At 32.7% G+C, this 18,581-nt stretch overlaps 2 protein-coding genes across 5 annotated transcripts; both read right to left on the bottom strand.

Moving 5' to 3' along the window:
- Positions 1-2,487: 2,487 nt before the first annotated feature.
- Positions 2,488-10,378, bottom strand: LOC129302149 (E3 ubiquitin-protein ligase COP1). 4 transcript variants are annotated; one of them, XM_054940823.1, is made up of 14 exons: positions 9,978-10,378; positions 9,425-9,502; positions 8,399-8,554; positions 7,886-8,236; positions 7,492-7,691; positions 7,307-7,372; positions 6,435-6,513; positions 5,812-5,967; positions 5,594-5,692; positions 4,747-4,851; positions 3,863-4,042; positions 3,410-3,520; positions 3,125-3,333; positions 2,488-2,844 (listed from the first exon to the last, which is right to left on the bottom strand). In XM_054940823.1, exons 1-13 carry the CDS (start codon positions 10,263-10,265, stop codon positions 3,163-3,165), a joined length of 2,040 nt encoding a protein of 679 aa, XP_054796798.1. In that variant the 5' UTR covers positions 10,266-10,378; the 3' UTR covers positions 2,488-2,844; positions 3,125-3,162. The 4 variants fall into 4 exon arrangements, with proteins under 4 accessions (XP_054796798.1, XP_054796797.1, XP_054796799.1 ...); XM_054940822.1 differs by lacking the exon at positions 2,488-2,844 and having other exon boundaries at positions 2,913-3,333; XM_054940824.1 differs by lacking the exon at positions 2,488-2,844 and having other exon boundaries at positions 2,913-3,333; positions 7,492-7,649; positions 9,978-10,377.
- A 2,728-nt stretch (positions 10,379-13,106) lies between these two features.
- On the bottom strand, positions 13,107-15,890 carry LOC129302150 (uncharacterized). The gene is made up of 5 exons (XM_054940826.1): positions 15,491-15,890; positions 15,282-15,359; positions 13,805-13,977; positions 13,280-13,470; positions 13,107-13,191 (listed from the first exon to the last, which is right to left on the bottom strand). The coding sequence occupies exons 1-5, from the start codon at positions 15,783-15,785 to the stop codon at positions 13,122-13,124; spliced, it is 807 nt and encodes a 268-aa protein (XP_054796801.1). The 5' UTR covers positions 15,786-15,890; the 3' UTR covers positions 13,107-13,121.
- Between the last annotated feature and the right edge of the window lie 2,691 nt (positions 15,891-18,581).

An 18,581-nucleotide genomic window follows, 5' to 3' on the forward strand; every position in this document is an offset into this window, starting at 1 on the left:
AAATGATATTTTAATTTTTTCAGTGTTGAAATTCTTTTAACTTTTTTTTCTTGAACTGAATTAAAATTTTAAAATTTTTTTATTCACTTGAAATTAATTTCTACCATGGTCCTTAATTAAAATTCTCCCTATTTATAAATTTCTATATCTTATTATATGTAAGTTATTATACTCAATTTTATTTAATAACTTCTCATGTCAACTTAAGTCTCCTCATACTCAAATATCATATAATACATATACTCTTTGTTAAAAAATTTAAAACATTTTTAACCGAATCTTAATCTTCAATAAATTTACTATTTGTTAACTATTTAATTAAACTAACATTATCTTTTTATATTTACTTTTATTTAATAGAATATTTTATTTAAAAATAAATATAAAATAATTCATTTATTAATAACATTTTTTGGAATAAACACATTAATTATACCTCAAACACTAAATATAGTTGCATATTTTAATATTAACCTTTTATTTATTACATTTTCAAATAGAGAGAATATTTTATATTTTTTAATATTTAATTTTTAAAAAATATTAAATATTTTTTTAATAGAGAGGATGTGTACAGTGAGGAAGGGGGCGCTTGCGCCCCACAATTCCAATGCTCCTCCAATTTTTTTTTTATTTTAAAAATTTTCTTTGTAAAAAATGTGACAATTGTTTTTTCACCCCAAATATTTTTTATGGTTTTAGATTTTGCCTCCCATGTTGGCAAGTCTGGATTCGTCACTGGGTGTGTGTAAATTAAAAGATGTATTTACTAAATTAATTTCATGGGGGAATTAATACCCAATTCTTATTTATATATATAGCCGTGGAACTGTTCATAAATCAACGTGTATTGAATATGTAAAACCCCCGGCTTCCTTCTTCACAGGTCACCCTCATCGCTTCTTCTATTCTCTCCGCCTCTTATTCTCTGCAACTGCAAGTCATGCTCTTCTTCTTCTTCTTCTTCATGGCTCCTCAACGTCGCAAAAATGCCATTCCAAACCCAATGGGAATCTTGTGGTGAAGCCTTTGGCGATATCTCTCCTGAGCTTACTCTTCTTCTTTCTTTCTTTTATTTTGTTAAACTTCATACAAAATGTTGGAGTTTTCTTGACCTTGCAAGTCCAATAAATTCTTGGACTAAAGTCAAGTTATTAGCATATGTTTTCAGTGAAGCTCAACACTAAGATGTAAATATATTTTTGATTTGTTTGTTGAATGTCTTATTATAGATTTCTTTTGAGCTTCATGGTTCTTTTTCCCTTTCCATCTGTTTATCTCTTAAACAATGAATATATTTATTATTCCAGTCTCATGATTGTATGATTTTATTATGATTATTAGTACTATAATGTTTCTGTGCAGTTAGCAGAAATTCGAGGTGGCTATAAGTGTCATGCATGCTTATTATGCTTACGAAGATGGAGCAGTATTGTGAATCCTTTGATTCTTTTACTGTCTCTCATCTATTTTTAATTTTTATTTTTTATTATGAAAGAAAGAAAGAAAATACAGGATGATACAAAATTTTTTGAACTTTTATGGCACTAGTTTTGGTTCGGAGAATGAAAGTTAGGAAAAATTATCTGCCGTATAATTTTCTTCTTTCATTAAAAAAGACCAGAAACTTGCCATTGATTAAATAACTTTGACAATCTATATCAATATTAATATCATTGTCAATATATCAATATAAGCTAGACTCGTAAACATGAAATTATGAAGGCAATGCTAAGGAAAATATAGCTTTTGGTCATATCAATGTTACTAATTTATATCAATGATCCCAGCCAGCCAAAATAAAATGATAATTACAGGCAGACATCAGAAGAATCTAATGGATAGATCTCACCAACAAAGAAAATTATGGATATATCAACGGATACATTAGTTGCTGTTACGATTAATGAACGTAATCGATCGCAATTTATATGTACTGTTGATGTTAATCTTGTATGCAAATCCAAGGGCAGTAGATACCTCCGCTCCCTTTTTGTTGTTGTTGATGTTGAAGATGTTGTTTGATACTTATATTTTATAGTCACCAGACTGGCCAAATTCTATTAAACATGGTTGCACATGCTTAACCAACGATATATCAATGTCTAGGAGATTAGCTTAATGCCTTAATCTATATGGATTGTGTTAATTTATTTATTTTATCATGACGTCACATAACATGACATGAGCCAAGCAGAAGAATGTATCTTCTTTCAGGCATAAAATGACATTTTTAATTTTTTAAGATATAATTATTATTATTTTTTAAATATCCTTATTAAATAAATCATTTTATATTTATTTTGAGATAAAATACCTTATTAAATAAGAATAAATATGAAAAGATATGATTAGTTTGAAGACAAATAATTATTTTATTAGGGGAATAAAATTTAATTAAAAATACCTTTTATTTTTCAAAAGTAATAGTTATTTTAATCTACTATTTACCCCAAACATTCAAAGATTATATAATAGGTCAAGATATATAGTCTATCGAATTAATTTTATTTTTAAATGAGTAAATTACAACAACTTTCTAAGAAATTTGTTAAAATTATCTGGGTCATTTACAATTCACACAAGCTCTCTCTAACGTAAAACTTCAAAAGTTTTGCCAACCTTCTTTTTTGATATTTCACTAATAAGAGATAGCCTGTGTGTATATATATATATATTTGCCAAAAAAGATAGTCTGTATTAATTCAAACAAATAACAAAAAATGTTCAATCTAATCCTTTGACTATTATTAAGAAAGAGCTCAATGCAACTGCTCTGTTAGGATGTGACTCTTCAGTCTCGTATTTTATTTCCTCTGCATGCGGCACTCAAGTGAATGCAATCTAAAAGAAATAACACCAACACCAATGAATTCACACTGTCATAAATCAGAAAATCACAGACAGAGGACTTGTATTGAACTCAGATACTCAATTAGAGGCCAATGAATATTAGATAAAATGTATATTTTGATCCAATAGCTTGTGATTCTTTTGTCAAAACTATTGTATATAAATTGCTTTCAATATACATTAATCATGATTTCTACCACCTACCATATTCACTTAAATGCTATCTACAAACAGCATGTGGGACAAAACAAAGCAGAGAAAAAGATAATACCAAGTGGGCTTTTTCTTGGATATTTTCTTGTTGCATGTTCAAGCTGCAAGAACCAGAACTTTAATGGTCCCCTGACTATTTGCAGTTAGTATGGTGGGACTATCGCTCTTCCAGCATACGGCGCTGATGAAGTAAGACCCTGCCTCATCTTCGGCATCATCAATATCAAGTGAACCGAATCTATGCCAAGTCACAGGCTTGGAAATTTCCTGCAAAGACATCGAGCTTCAGATTTGTTAAAGGAAAATCAATGAAAAATTATCCACATAATCGGATTTAACAAACCTTGTGGTATACAAACACTTCATTCGTTTCGCTGCCACAAGCTATGTAGTCGCTGTTGACTGTGAGACCAACAAAGTTTTTCTCGTTTGTGTGGCCTCTGAAAGTACGAACCTGCACACACAATTTGAACTCTACAATTATTATGGCGATTCATATTTTTTAAAAATACTATGAAATTAAAGAATTTTATTGAAATGGATAAGTTAGCCTCACAGGCATGAAACTTTTAGCATGCGGACAGGCTATAGACACAGTAGCAAAGAAAGCATAACAGAGAAAAATTAAAGGTGCCCGCAACAATAACAACAAGTTTTATCTCATTAAGTAGATTTGGCTACATAGAGTGTACATCACCAATGTGCTCTATCAACAACTCAATCTCGGAAATATTGCTAACCACAAGATCTCTCTCAATAATTATTAATGCAAAATGGGAACTATTTTATTACTCACCGGTATATTCTCCTTTACATCCCATAATCGCAGTGTACTATCCGTTGATGCAGATGCAAGTTCATTATTAGACAAAAATTTCACATATGAAACGGCCTTTCTGTGGCCATTGAAGACATGGAGTGGACGGCTGATATTTCTCAGATCATAATAATGGATGTGATGATCTGCTGAACCAACCTGTAAAACATGTTAAAAGTGTTTAGCCTCAGAAGGATCAGCTTGAGTTGAAAACTGTTGACTACAACAAACAACAACAAACCTTCTCCCATTAGCTTGAGTTGAAAACTTTTGACTACGACCAAAAAAGGAGGGGCGGCGGGAAGAGGCATATGTAATTTTCAATAAGATCATTGCATACAATTACAGATACTTCAACTAATGCAATTTCAAGAATTTATCTTACATCCAATAGATGCATGCTCTATAGACATGGAGCTAAAGAAACTTTGTAAGACAGAAAAAAAAAAAACACTGATTACATGATGAAAGGAACACATGTTTCATGGGAAAAAAGACAACATAATTGCTTAGAAAATTGGGTGACCATCATGGGAAAAGGAAGGGAACAAAAATATAATATTGAAAGACTCAATGACAGCATGTATATAAGTCTAATTCTTCAACCTCCATGTATACCAATACTATGACCACACAAAGATACTTATTCTTTTTACTTGGAGTGAACTACGAGTTACTTTTTCTCAACCCCCAGGACTTTTCCAATCTTTAACACCTCTTGACTATAGTTATTGCCATGAAATACCATGTGAAACCGCATGTTGACTGTCGAATGAAGAAATTACAAGATGCTTCAAGTTTGAGATCAATTCAAGATGCATTAACAACAGAAACAGTCTTCTAGGGCAGCAAAAAGTACATACTGCAATGTAATTTCCAGATCCTGGATTATACTTGACGCAACATATGTTTGCTTTCATGTCTATGTTGATGGCACTAGTCTCCTGATTCGTACGCCAAACTTTAACCTGCTCATTGGAAACGCATACATTATAGTTGGCTTATCCAACCTTGAATGTACAATTCAAAATGAAAGATGATTTAATGAAATCAAAAATTTGATCATTTCAAAAATCTATTATTTCTGGATACAGGAAATATATTATATCTGTATTATGAAAGTAAAAGAATACACATCATCATGCTATTCCTCAAAATAACCCAAACCTTAAGAAATAAGTAACCATGACACGATCACAATAGCTTAGCTAGGATTAACACCTCACTCCACCTCCAGGCTCCAGTTTACAAATAGCACTTGCACTGGACCTCCATACTATCAAACAACTGAAGTCATTCAAGGCTTTTTTTTTTTTTGGGCCCCCCCCCCCCCAATTTCCATCAACAGAAGAGACAACATTGGGCAAGGACAGAAAGGTAGTAAACATCTTGTGAGGGTTTCTTGTCAAGTGCCCCAACAATCCAGGTCATAAGCATTTAATAAAACAATAGTGACAAAAATACACAAGCTGCTAAGAAGGCGCATAAATGGAAAACAAATTCAGAATTTGACAAAGAGTAATGCATAGAGAATAGTTAACTCATACATACATTTTATATAGTTATGGAAACATTTGACCACTAATAGCCCAGAAAGATGATTGTGTATGATTTTCCCTGTCTTGTATCAACTAAATTAGAATGTCACATAAAATTACACAAACATGCCAGGGCGATGTTCATAAGCTTAAGTTGAGTGTTCTGGGTCACCTTACAGTCATCACTGCCAGAGACAAGCATAAAGGGATCTGTTCTTGAAAAATCAACACTCCATGCGCGCTTTTCATGCTCTTCATATTCCATTAAACTCTGCCAAAAGAAAAAAAAAAAAAATACATGAGTGACAAAAATAAAACATTATGCCCATCCTTTCACAATTAAAATTGCATTCGTCATATCAAACTGATTATAATGATTTCATAAGTTACCTGTCGAGTATTTACATCCCAAACAGTAACAATTCCTTCATAATCACTACTAGCTATGTGGTTCTTTGCATATTTGTTCCAACTCAAGCAACTAAGTTTTGAGCGTGTAGGCATCTCCACAACAGGACAGTGTGCACCTGAAGGTTCATTAACAACCTGGAAAGCAATAGCGTTCAAAATCATTATCCTTGCATTCATGTAATTTGCTGACGTGACAACAAGACCATAGAAAAGAAGCTATAACCATTACTTTTAATAACTAATTCCCCAATAGTCTTATGAATAGTTGAGGCAAACAAACACATCATGCTCCATGATGTCTGTATTGCTAGATATATTTAAATGGGCATCCAATAATCACTTAAACCCAGATTTTTTACGTTGGATATAAAGGTAACTATGTTATGATGGAAACAAATTTAACAACGTCGAGGATCAGGAAATTTCAAGGAAATGGCTATCAAAAGAGTTAAATAACTCATGTCCAATTCACCGTCACCATGTATAGTGATACAGTTCTACCATGTGATCAATGGTTATACCCAAACTCACCAAAGGATAAACATAAATCTGAATAACAGAAAGTCAAAACTAATAACAAATTAAGAGGATGCTGATCTTACATTAGAGAAGTCAAAAACTTTTATGCGTCGGGAAACTCCAGCAGTAGCAAACAACTCATCATCACGGTCAAACTCAATGCTGTAATAAGCATGGCAAATTCAATAACTAGGTAAGTGTGGTACTCAATTTTTCCACATTTTTGAAACACATAAATTCATCTTACCAGGTAAGTATGGTACTCAATTTCATTTCATGGGTGTAGTTTAATTCATCTTACTCATTACATTAGGATAATAATGGGAACATGGAAAGTACATTGACGACAAATAAAAAGTATTGTCTTGTCATAACAACTAATATTCTCATTTCTGCATTGACTTCTGCGCAAAGAATTTGGGTACCAGCAAGGCCATGTAACACTGCCAACAATGGCATCACATATAATATGCAGATATTTTTTTCCTTTTGCACAAGGCTGGGTGGCACACAAGACTTAAATAGTTCCCTTCCCCACAAAAAGTTAAAACCAATAATAATAAAAATAACAACCAGGTATGCCAACCTAGCTTGGCAGTGAGCTAGTGACAATACAAAGCATTGAGTTTTGAGTTAGCCCTCACTACAATTCCACATCCGCATCCTGTTGCATCAAATCTTAAACAAGATTCAAAGAACAAACGAAAACTTTATCAAGATAATCAGCATCAAAATGGTCATATCTCTGATAATGCATATCATATCGAGGACAAGTTATACTTCAAATAAGAAAGCAGCCATCATTGACCCATGACATGACTTTGAAGGTAACCCAACCACAACCCATTAAATGACAATAGCTTGGCCCAAAAAAATTAATTCTAACATAACAATGACAAAGAGACAGTACAGCAGAGATATACCCCAAATAGTCAATTTCATGGAAGCAACTTACCTTGACACTATGTTGGCTGAATGAAATAGATCCTCATGCCTAACTTCCGCAATGACCCTCAGTCGACTATATCAAATGAAAAATAAAGGAATTCAGTTTTTTTTTTTTTTTTTATGCTCAGGAATATAGTAATTGACATCACCTAATCAATGACTACAAATAAAAGCAAAGACAGACGAGAATACCTGTATTGTGTGAAAGTTGTCAAGACTGATTGAAACTCCGAAAGACCAGGAGCATAACCCTCTCGGTTTATGACATATTTATCTTCTTCTTGTTGGCTATGAGGCTTCTCTGCTGAATGACGTCGTTTTTGTAGGTAACATTCTTGTAGATCATTGAACTGTTCCAATAAGTAAACAAAAACAAATCCAATAACAAGAAGCTGCAAGACACAAAGATTCCAAATCCAGAGATACCTAATAAGTTACCTAACAAGTTTTTTACCAGCATTAAATTTGAAAAATCAGTTCATACAGAGGTAGTAACTAGGAATTAACTATTGGTGCGAACAGAAAATAGTGAAACATAAGAAATCAAAATATCTGGATAGATAACAGAAAATAAGATCTTCATTACCTGTGCATGCACCCTCTTTTTTTTAATTAAAGCAATACTGGATTGATTTAAATATTGGGAATCTGATCCGCTAATAGCTTCTTTTCTCTGGATTCCATGTGAGCTTACTTGGCCCTTCCCATCAAGTTTCATTGGAAGACTCCCAGAAGACAATGCTCCTCGCACATTTAGAGGGCTAGACATATGGCCACTGCTGTTTTTATCCACCGATGAATGCCATGACTTCCTTGATCCAGACTCATCAAGCATCCTCAATTTCACAGAGTACCTGTCTCTTGCACGATACAAATCCATTCTATGTTTATCCACAGCACTTATGTCCTCTTTTATGAACTGGAGATCAGTTTGCACCTAAAATCAAACACCATTTTATTGCAATAATTAGCGATAAACAAAACTGATTATATCTAGATTGGAATAACATGGATTCAGTAATGCACACTCAAAGAAAAGAAATATAAGCCAGAAATACTCTAGTCAGAAATATGGTCATAAAAGTTGCTGGCATCAAACCTCCTTCAGCTCTTCAACTTTTTGCTTCCTTAAGCAATGCAAAAAGTCTAGCAATATCTGCATGTTTCTCTCAGCCTCTTCTTGTTCCATTTTTCTTTTCTTCTCAGCAAGGAGGAACAAAAGGGTGTCTACCTCCTTAATTGTCACATCACAACCCTGTTCCAGGATTTAGAGATGAATAAATTGTCAAAAAAGGTCCCATAGACTCTAAACAAAATAAATAGTCTACCACTCTGCATCCTTAGAAGTCCACTTTTTGTTTGTCTTATTAGAGATTATAATCTACCAAGTAAATGTGCCAATTGCTTGTTTAATAGAAAGAGTGGAATAAAGTAAAAAAATTGAATGGAAAAAGTAACTGATAATGGAAAATGACTTTGTGATCCTACTTTAAAAAGTAACAAAAAAGATAAAAACTAATAGGTATTGATCACAAGGGCATAATACGCATTGCAAAAATTAGAATACATGAAATCTCTTACCTTCATTATCCAAATTTGCTTTCATCTACATCCACCTCATAATCATGACATACCAGTTACCATTGTGTTCTATTAATGACCAACCTTTTGAAAATACCATTGACCAAAAGGTCTCGTTCAATGACGTACTAATTACCAAAGGAAAAAAGCCTTGACACTTAAATTTATATACTTAAGTTACTATTTTCCAATCAAATTGGGATGAATGGATTTTTCTTTACACATTACATACCTTGTCATTAACACTTTCAACTTATTTTAAAATTTAAAACTCACTTGTTCTAATTTAATTAGAAAAAAAGGTACCACAAGTGTATAAGCTTGAATACCTAAATTTCTCATTATCAACAAGGTGGCATGTATCCACAGTGGCACAAATAATTTAAAAATCTTTCTTAAGAGCACAAGTAGTAAAAGTGAATTATTAATCAGATCAAAAGTCACGAATAAAAATAACCAATACGTATATTTATAGGTCACATCACGATATAACTTCTCTCAAATAAATTTCTAACAACAAAAGTGAAGTAAAACTAAAACCAACCTTTTGCAATGACAACCGAAAATGTTCCACAGGGGAGGCTGTTTTTGATATTTGACAAGCGGAGGTCTTCTTTAGTAGCTACAAATGTGGTACAGAAACCGTATAACAATAAGCTGCATTTCGAAGTGGACTATTTCAAGATACTAATTACGTACAAATTAGATAGCCAAACTTTCACGCTTCCGATTCCACACATAATGATGGTGTTAAACTGGGGAACATTACAAGCAGTGAATTAGAATGAAAAGACGGCTCAAGATAAGAATGAATATAAACCCAAGAAACCCCCTCCCTTTTCCTCGACTCACTTCATAACCAGTCAGTCCCAAATCACTAAGCCCAAAGACAATTAGGCACAGTCCAACACGAACTGTATAAGAATATTAGCTACTTATTCTCTTAAGTGCAATCATAGAAACGTTTATCTACCAAGGAATACAACTCCAGCTAGAAGGATTTTAGGATCCAATTCAGGTAAGCGTGTTCAGTTTGGTCAAATATACAGGCATCAGAAATTAAAGCCCTAGGTGAATCATTGGGAGCTGGGGCAGACCTTATCAAGCAAGAAATTAGGGAACAACTGGTTGCTAGTGAGGTAGTGACCGCAGCAAGGGCAATCACTCTTGTTGCGGAGGTGAGTAATGATGCACATATAGCAGAAGCTGTGGCCGCAAGAAGTGAGGAAAGCGTCCTTGATGATTTGCATGCAAATCGGGCACAAGAAATCCTTGTCGGGCTCAGACATGAAACGCTCGGCGGCGGGAGTATCGCAGGCGGCGGGGAGCTTGGGGAGGTCGGATTTGACGGCGGGGACGAGAGGCCCCGCGGAGAGCTGGTCCATGGGAGGGGGATGATTATCTTTGGAGGAGTGGTGGTGGTGGACTGGGGAGTGGGAAGAGGGAAAGAAGCGTTTGGACTGAGAGAGAGATCACAGGCAGAAGAATTGGGGGGAGAGATTTGAGGGAGAGAGTGGGGCCAACGACCGCGGGAGCGTCATTCTGAGGGCGGGAGCGGTCCACGTGATAACTTCTCTTCCAGCTTCCTAACTGAAGCCACGTCATCCATCACCGTTTTAAAAATAAAATCATTTTATTATTCAAAATAAATATTTTTATTTATAAAATTCTTATTTTTACTTTTATTTATTAATAAATGACGGGCTATAGTCTTTTTTTTTTTCCTTTTGATTATGTGCATGTTTCTTTCTAAAATAAAATTTTGTTTTCTTCACATGCAGAATTTAATTTGATCCTGACTTGTATGAAACCGTGTATTTTTGTTGATATTTATGATTCTTACTAAAAATTCAAAAATAAAAAAATATAACATAAACTTAATATTATTTATTTAGACATCATATAGTCCTTTACAATGTATATGCAAGACACCTTCTAAAAATTTTACATAATTCAAAATATAAAGTATTAAATAATTTTTATATTTTTTTTAATTACATCTTTATTTCGCTAGTAAAAAAAATACATCCTTATTTTATTTATTATTTTTTTAAAAAAAATTATACATTAAAATCTTAATTACTGTTATCAAAGCTCTTACATAAATATTTAATAAAAGTACAAATGAAAAGATATAAATATTTTAAAAAAATTTAAGATTTAAACTAAAATTATTTATAAATCATGAATTAATTAACTATAACTTAAGTCATGATTTAGAGAGAGTATATACTTTAAGATAATTAATTGAAGGCAAAAAATGCCAAATATTCTTTAATAAATGAAAGATGATTAAAATTTTAAGATAATTAAAAGTTCAATAATATCAATATATGATGGTAAAGTAGAAGTATTATACTTTCTTAAATTATTAGGCTAGAACTGTTTCGTAATACCCTGCAATGTAATGCATGGGTTTTCTCAGTTTAACAGAAGAAAGTCGATATTATCTTTTGGGTAAATAGATATATAAATATAAAAAAAGTTAAAGAGAACACCCACTGCTATGGTTTGACACTTTAACAGGGGAATTCAATTCAATTTGATTTTTTTTTTTGGTAGCAGTTTTGTTTTCTTTTTTTTGGTAAGAATTTTAATTTTAATTTTTCTTAGAATAATGGAGTGAAAATATGTATTGGGCCAATCGGACTTTTGGCGATTTGTCCTGCCTTTTTTTGGGCCAATGGTTTGTACTATTGTCAGTGGTTATTCTCTTCATTAAAAAATATATAATATTTTTAATTAAAATTTATTTTTAATAAAATAATTATTTATTTTTAAAATAATCATATCTTTTTAAATTTATTTCTATTTAATAGGGTTCTTTACATAAAATAAATATAAAATAATTTATTTAATAAGGATACTTTTTTTAAAAAATAATGATTATATTTTAAAATATTAAAAATATTTTATATTTTTAAATATCACAGAGGGAGTATGTTTTTTATGTTGGTTAATGAATTAGTAAATGTCATGTTTATTGCTTATTGAATAAATCACAAGCATTATTGTTAATATTTTTGTTTATTTTGATTGGGCTATAATTACATCATATAGATTTCATAAAGTTTATGTTATTAAAGGTATTACATATAAGGAAATGTTCCTGTGCTACACAATAGGAAGTGAACGTTAGTTGAATTCAGGAGTAAGTGTTGAATCAAAGGTTTTTTCCGGAAAAAAGTTAAATCATAAGGTTGAGATCTGCTTGGTATCGTAAGATCTTTTCAAGCTCATAAAAAATGATATATCCCAGTATATTATTTATTACGTTTTTCTTACTACTCCCTCTATTACTCAATATAATTATAAATTTCTTTTAACTAACTTATACATATCATTAAAATAAGTGATGTCTGAAAAACATTTTTCTCCTTCAAAATACACCTTGATAAATATGTTTAACCCTTATAATGTAATAATCCACCATAAAGTATCATTATCAATGATATTTTTGGAAATAAATTATAATCCTATAAATTAAAAAAAAACTTATTTTATGAAGCAAAAAATCTTCTAAGAATATGACAATGACTATCTCTTTTAATTATTTTATTGAAAAAAGTAATCATTTGATTCCTATATTTTTGACTTAATTGTAATTCAATCATTAAATTTTCATTCATTGTAACTCAATCGTTATATTTTTAATTTAGTTATAATTTAATTCTTGAACTTTAACTTGCTACAACCAAATCTCTATAGTTTTAATTATTTAAAATATTAGTCATTATATTTTGAAAATGAAATTCTAAAAATTAAAATTATGTTGACATTTATCAATTAATTTTAAATTGCTAAAACTTTTAATTTGATAAATATTATAAAGATTTAATATTTGTAATTTTATTTTCTAAAATATAAGAACTAATATTTTAAATGGTTAAAAATAAAGAGATTAAATTGCACCAAGTCATAGTTTAAGGATCAAATTTTATTCAAATCAAAACTTTAAAAATTGATTTACAACAAGTGAAAGTTTTGGAATTAGGTTATAACAACTGAGTTACAATTAAGTTAAAACTATAAAAATCAAATAATTAATTTTACCTACTTTATTTTATATAAAGGCATAAGTATCCTTTTTAAAATTATATTTTCCCTTCTACCACTAAAATTAAATTATGCATGCTGGAGATGATGATGTAAATTACTCGGCTCAAGATAATTCACAAGGTGGGAAGCATACAGAAGACGCTGGACAGATTGGTAACAGATGAAAGTTAAAAAAGATGATATCATGTTATTTTCCAGGTCCAGTCCAACTCAATCTGTGCAGTGTTAAGTTGAAAGTTGTCCAAGCTTCTTCTATTCATCATACATATATACAAGTAGTTAGCCCAGAATATGTACAGGAATATGAATGAACCACCTTCTCAAGCTTAACATGGCTCACACAGAAGGACTGGATCTGAGAACCTTCTCAAGCTTCTCTGCTTTAGTGTAATCCTTCTCAGTGAGAGATCCAGAAGGGAAAGGAGTGATTTCCACAATCAGGTGTGGAGTTGGAAGTTCATCAAAAAGAGCTCTCACATTGTTACAACACACACTCTCTCCATGAGCACTTTCCCTCCTAATTTGACAACCCTGCATTGGCCTCCCAAGATGTTAAGTCAAGCATATGTTTAAGTTCAATTAATAAGGAAAACATGCAAATGCTTCTCTGATTTTGACCTGTTTCCAAACATCTCCCTCATTTTTTAAAACAGAAAATTTAAACCTTGTATCCATTGCGCCTCAATAGAGATGTGGCTTCAAATGACAGATCCTGAAGTGGCATCTCCAGTAATGGAATAAACGGAAGAGTGGACAGAAAAGTTTTGAATCATTAAGAGTCATGGTTGAGGAAATATTTGCTATTTTTTAAAATTGAGGGAGGTTTTTGCTGAGTCAGAGAAAAATAGGAGGGGAAATATAATACCTTGTGAGAGGTGGCATCAGTGAAGTGATCATCATCAGACAATAGAGAAGCAACAGCTTTAAGAAGACGCCGTCCCTCGGACTTGGATGGGACTCTATAGTTTCTTCGAAGTGTGCCCTTTGTTGTAGCATGCCATTTGCTTACCAGCTTCCTTCCAGTAGCTTCTTGCTTTGCTGCTCAAAGGGAGAGACGAAATATAACAACATCGTGAAAAAAAAGGGGGGGGGGGGTTTTAATTCAGACAAAATGCAAACTAAAAACAAGTCCAGTATAATCAGTTTTAAATAAAAAAGACTTGACCATGAAAAGAGATTTGTTATGCACGTACAACACAACAGTTACCCAGATAGAGCCACAAGTATATTGAATGTGTTACGAAAGGGAAGCCAGTCAAGGATCCATGAATACCAAGCATTAATTATCTACTATTTATTTTCCAGAGTCATTGTGCAGCCAGGTAGTAAAAATATGGAGAAAATTTCAAGGAGACTTTTCAGTGTTTTACATTATACTCTAGTTATAAGCAACCCCCAGCATGAAGCACCATGACAGTTTACAATGTTCCTAATGCCACCCAAAAGTCAAAAAGACCTTGTGTAAATGGCAACAAATTGACATCTCAGGCCCTCTCAGAACTCCAGAATGGTCCACATATATTTTGTCGATTTCTAAAATCACTACAAGGTGAGGCATTCGCCCAAAACAACATCATTTCAGAAGACTGCAAACCCCAAGCAACATCAATCCCAACGGCAAGTCAACATGCTTGTGAGTTCCTCCATTATTGGCATTTACACGCTATTAGCAAAACAGTACAAGACAGATGATCACTATCCATTATGAGAGATCACCATGCAGGCTAACAACATGACATCAGAGGATAGATTATTTTAGTTAGAACAGTAAAGATGTTACAAGTACAAAAGTAAAAGACAGATAAAAGATCAACATGCATTATGTGCATATCATAATTCATTATTATTATTATTCGGATTACAAAAATATGTGCCTGAAAAATGAATTGGCCACCAGGACTTAGTGTCTGGCGCATAAGCCACTTTTCCATTGACCTCAGACCTGGACCTCAAGGAGCCAGGTAAATTTTCTGGCATTCCAGGAAGCTACACTGCGAGTATCAAGCGTGGACAAAGCTGCTGGGCAGAGAACAAATATTTTGGATATGAATTACATCCTAACTTACCTTTACTTATGTTATTTATATGGATCAGTGGGTTGTTGCAATCAAATAGCTATCCTAACCAACTAACTACAGTAACTGATAGTAACAGTTAACAGCTAACTGATAATCCTCAGTAACATTAACAGAGAATCCTTGGTAGGAAATGCATTGAATGAGTATTAATATACATGAAACATTACATTAATAGGTCAAAAGTACATGACCAAAGATTTCAAAAAAAAAAAAAACACCTCCAAAGCAAATCATAAGATCAGAAAAGAAGGACGCTTAGCACACCTGGTTTACCCAGTATACTCTGAGTCCATTTAGAGAACCCCAAATCACCAGATTCATCGCTGTCATCAATTTCCAAATCTGCAGGAGATAATCAACTTACAAATAAGGACACATTAAAATTTCTCTCCCAATAAAATCCAAATCCAAATGTGCAAATTCAAAACTTGAAAACAAAATCAGACAACACAGAGCAAGGTATAAACATAAACCTGAAACAAGCGGGTTTTCTCGAGATCCAGCCAATCCAGCCTTGAGGAGGGCATAAAAGATGCAAAGCCTACCTGCCCATAAAACTGGAGTCTCAAGCAAAGAAGCATGGGCAGTACCAGTTTTAGGTGTTCTTCGATGCAGTGTTGGTTTAGTGGAAAAGATCCATCGTTTCAGGGCCTTTGATTCTGGTTGAAAAGTAGGGAAGAGGGATTTAGGCAAGATAGAAGGACTCAGATGATGAAAGGTGGAATGTAGAGGAGAAGTAGAGGTTATTTGCAAAAGCGAGAGAGGCATTTCTGAGCCTTTTACAGTTTCCACTGACAATGGCGACGACCCGCCGTTGAAAGAGACGATTATGTCTATCTCTGCACCATACTGGTGCCGGGAAATGACGATATTTTCATGTTCCACCCTCTAGAAACGACACCGTCTTGATCCATCGTGGCTTACGGATTGGGATGGATGGTCAGGTGGGGCATAGCATTGCATTTGAGTTTTGTCTTGTGGTAAGAAAAAAGGAAAATAACATTAAGGACCTTGAAAAAAAAAATTATTATAAAAAAATAAATTTGATATTGCTCTGCAGGCCTTGAGATTTTTATTGTCAACTTTCTTAAAACCAAAAGTATGATTTTGCTTTTTATTTGATTTGAATTCAGAACCTGCATGAACCCTCGAAACAACGAAATAGACTATGCACGGCACAACATCCACCATGCACAAGTAAGCAAACAATACACAATACAATATCCATTATGCACAACATAAGATTTATATATTCTTAACTAAAAGTCCATACGATTCTATTTTATCAGTGGGTTAGACTTAACAAAATTAACAAATAGGCAAACAATGTATAGTATAATATCTACTATACACAATACAATATTCATATATTCTCAACTAAAAGTCCATACAATTTTAATTTATCAAAAAATAGGTTGGGCTTAATAAAATGCACAAGTAGGCAAACAATCTATAACACAATATCTACTATGCACAACATAAGATTCATATATTCTCAACTAAAAGTCCATATGATTCTAGTTTATCAATAGGCTAGAATTAACAAAATGCTCAAGTTAGGCAAATAATGTACAACATAAAATTCACTATGCGCAACACAAGGTTCATATACTTTCAATTAAAAGTCCATGCGATTTCAGGTTATCAGTAGGTTAGGCTTAACAAAATACTCAATTTAGGCAAATAATGTACAACACAATATCTACTATGCATAATACAAGGTTTATATATTCTCAACTGAAAGTCCATGCGATTTTAATTTATCATTAGGCCAGGCTTGACAAAAAGCTCAACTTAAACAAACAATGTACAACACAATATCCACTATGTACAACACAAGATTCATATATTCTCAATTGAAAGTCATATTATTTTGAACTATCACAGGTTTTGGGTTTTAGATTTAAAACAAGAAGCACATTAGAGCTTTGTGACTAAGTGCTAAATAGTCCTATTTTTTCAAAACAAATGCACAAAACCTACAACAATATTATGTTTAGCTAAATTGTCGTAGCAAGCATGAAAAAAATGATATGGACAATAAACAAGGCTTGTAAGATTTTTAAACAAGAGCATCCAAAATATCTTTCTTTAGCCAAAACTACCTTCAAATTAAAGCTTGCGGAGCTATATGGTTTCACGTTCATTGTGCATAAATAAAACACATTTGGATATACTGTTTCACTAAAACTAAAGAATACAATCTCATCAATAAAGCATGCCAAATTTCAAAAACTAGAATGATGTAAACTACTACAGGCTGATACAAAGCAAAGATTTATTGTCTATTAGCACAAAGCATAAGTTGAAAGAGGGAAAACTGAGTGTTAGCATTCTTTTTCGGTGATATGTGAAGTAAGGGAAAATGAGGGAGAAAACCGATAAGAATGCACCATAGGGGAGGAACAAGGAAAAAGAATGAATGGAGAGAAAGATCTCGACTAGCACAGTCCTCCTCCAACGATAGTAAGGGGTTAGGTTCCAGGGGTCATAGTGATCAACAACAATCAATAGTGACTTGATGCAAGGAAAGAGATGAAAAATCATGATCTGTGGTTGAAGTATTAACAGCCAAGACTTCTACACTCGTCCACATCGACGATGGTCAATAATGGCAGAGCGACAACTGAAGAAATGAGAAAGAAGAGATAAAATCCATTGCTTTAAGTTTTTTATGCAGGTTTTCTAAATTCAAATCAAACAAAGGACAAAATCATACTTTTGATCCCAAAAAAATTGGCAATAAAGGCCGCAAAGCCTGCAGAGTAATATCAAATTCATTTAAGTCCAAATTATAATAAAATTTTTTTGTTTTTAAGGCCTTTAATGGCATTCTCCCTAAGAAAAATTAAAAAATTAAAATCCTCATAATTTATATTCCATCCATCTTACTATCTATTTTGTGTACTATCCTTTTTCACACAAAATTCTAAGGCTTCCCTTTGTTTTCATAAATGAAATATGAATCTATGTGCATGTGTTTGTGCACAATCTTGCATATTGGATAGATGCCTTGCCTTGGTCGGTGATTAGAGTAATAGAAATCTAAACATTTTCTCTCCTAACAAGTTTTCATTTGGACGATCTAAATATTTTTGGTTGAACTCGTTGATCTTTGTTCGATTAGTGCCTTTACATCTCTAATAAAATGCATTACACAAAGCCTAATGAGTTCAGACTTAACCTGGTATGTTTCCACTTAACTTGGAAAGGTAAAGCTTTGAAGCAACAATGAGATAGCTGTAAACTCTAGTAGTCATTTTTTTAGGTGTTTTTATGCTTACTATTTACAAGGATTTATTGGTTGTGAACCCCTTCTCTATTAACTTGGTGACCAATTTGAGAGGAATTGGTTAGTGTTTAGAATTGAAAGTTTGGGACTTCCATTTTAGTTTTCTTGAGTAGATCTCTAGTGGTTGTTAAATCAATATGGGCTTTCAAACTTGTAAATCGATCTATGATGGAAATTGACCCAAATGTGAATGAAGCATAGGCTTGTTTCTTCTCTTGACTTGCCCATTGAAATAGAACTATAAAAGGCAAAATGACATTTTAAAAAAAAGG

The sequence above is a fragment of the Prosopis cineraria genome, unplaced genomic scaffold, assembly GCF_029017545.1.
Source record: "Prosopis cineraria cultivar Desert tree isolate PC_DT_omini unplaced genomic scaffold, ASM2901754v1 PC2, whole genome shotgun sequence".
NCBI lineage: Eukaryota > Viridiplantae > Streptophyta > Magnoliopsida > Fabales > Fabaceae > Prosopis > Prosopis cineraria.

Excerpts from the sequence above, each read along its gene's own strand:
- LOC129302150 (XM_054940826.1), bottom strand. The coding sequence starts at position 15,785 with ATGCCTCTCTCGCTTTTGCAAATAACCTCTACTTCTCCTCTACATTCC. Across the intron at positions 13,978-15,281 it reads GAGTATACTGGGTAAACCAG|CAAAGCAAGAAGCTACTGGA; the intron begins GTGTGCTAAGCG and ends CCCTTTGAGCAG. Across the intron at positions 13,471-13,804 it reads CTGATGCCACCTCTCACAAG|GGTTGTCAAATTAGGAGGGA; the intron begins GTATTATATTTC and ends AGGCCAATGCAG.
- LOC129302149 (XM_054940823.1), bottom strand. The coding sequence starts at position 10,265 with ATGGACCAGCTCTCCGCGGGGCCTCTCGTCCCCGCCGTCAAATCCGAC. Across the intron at positions 5,693-5,811 it reads GGGATGTAAATACTCGACAG|AGTTTAATGGAATATGAAGA; the intron begins GTAACTTATGAA and ends TTCTTTTGGCAG. Across the intron at positions 3,521-3,862 it reads ATGTAAAGGAGAATATACCG|GTTCGTACTTTCAGAGGCCA; the intron begins GTGAGTAATAAA and ends TTGTGTGTGCAG.